Consider the following 1,136-nt stretch of genomic DNA (forward strand, 5'->3'; position numbering starts at 1 on the left):
TTTATACTGCAAAAGATACCAGTCTTCTCACCTTTACAAAATCTTTGATGAAATAATTTCTTTAGAAATCTGTACATTCTTTCTTTGTTCACCCCACATTTTGCTTTGGCTTATGAATGTGCCTAGTGAACTCAGGTATATCTCTGAGCTTCATTTCAGCTTTGTGTTTTTAGCATGATGGATGTTGATTATACCAATAAGCATTTTCTTAAATGGCTTCATGATTCTCTGAGATTTTAATTCAAATGTGTATTTTGTGTTTATTGATTTCTTGTGACTTTCATAATCTGTCCGTTTTCCTAACCAAAGGAGTTTACCAAAAAAATGAACTATATCTTTAGAGGAAGTCCCCTTTTTTTCCCAAAAAGAGACAGTCTGTGGAGTTGTTATTTATAAAATACATGTCTTGTGTTAGTCATGGTCTTAGATTTCATTGCAGGTGAAAATAGAACAGCACTTTGTATGTGTCTGCTGTTTTGTCACTAGCTCAACTTTAAAAAAAAAAAACCTTTTTTGAAAGAAAAAAAGGGGGGGGGGGAAATGTGTGAGTGTATAAATATATGCTTGGATACCCCAGATTCATGAAGGGTTATTTTGTTTCACCCTCTGCTCCACCAGGTTTTGATGAATTAAGCTGCCACTGTGGCGCATCAGTGATCTACCCTCCAGTTCCTTGTGGTACCAGGCCCCCTGAGTGTACCCAGACCTGTGCTAGAGTTCATGAATGTGACCATCCAGGTGGGTCCCATGCCCTTGCCTCTACCCCTCACAGTCAGCTCAAGCCATGCCATTTAGGATGTTGTGTGACAGTCTCCACTGCTCTGAGGTTTTGCTCTGATGCTTCTGCTCCTCCCCCTCCCCTGCTCCTTACTCAAGGGCAGCATCTGTGATCTGGGCCACAGCTGGCAGTCAGTGCCACCACCTGCCAGACTTGTGTTTCATTATACTTTGAAGCTTTCCTTATCGATGAATATTTTTCTACAGTATAGATTTTAATGATGGTGGTCTGTTTTGTCGTACAGATAGACTATAATGTGTTCATTCAGTCTCATGTTGCTATGCAGTTAAGTGGCTCCATTTTCTTTCTAATGGATTGCTGTAGACACCAAGTCAGCAGCTACTTGTCATCAACTGTT

General features: G+C 40.1%; 1 protein-coding gene across 2 annotated transcripts in view; it reads left to right on the forward strand.

The window, feature by feature from the left end:
- Window positions 1-1,136, forward strand: part of NFX1 (nuclear transcription factor, X-box binding 1) — a 55,967-nt gene that overhangs the window by 38,878 nt on the left and 15,953 nt on the right. For both annotated transcript variants that reach the window (XM_004677722.2, XM_004677721.2), the window contains exon 14: window positions 619-738. In XM_004677722.2, the coding sequence (XP_004677779.2) occupies window positions 619-738 (120 nt within the window). The remainder of the gene's footprint in view (window positions 1-618; window positions 739-1,136) is intronic.

This window comes from Condylura cristata, unplaced genomic scaffold (assembly GCF_000260355.1).
Source record: "Condylura cristata isolate star-nosed mole 26May11 unplaced genomic scaffold, ConCri1.0 scaffold00006, whole genome shotgun sequence".
Lineage (NCBI taxonomy): Eukaryota > Metazoa > Chordata > Mammalia > Eulipotyphla > Talpidae > Condylura > Condylura cristata.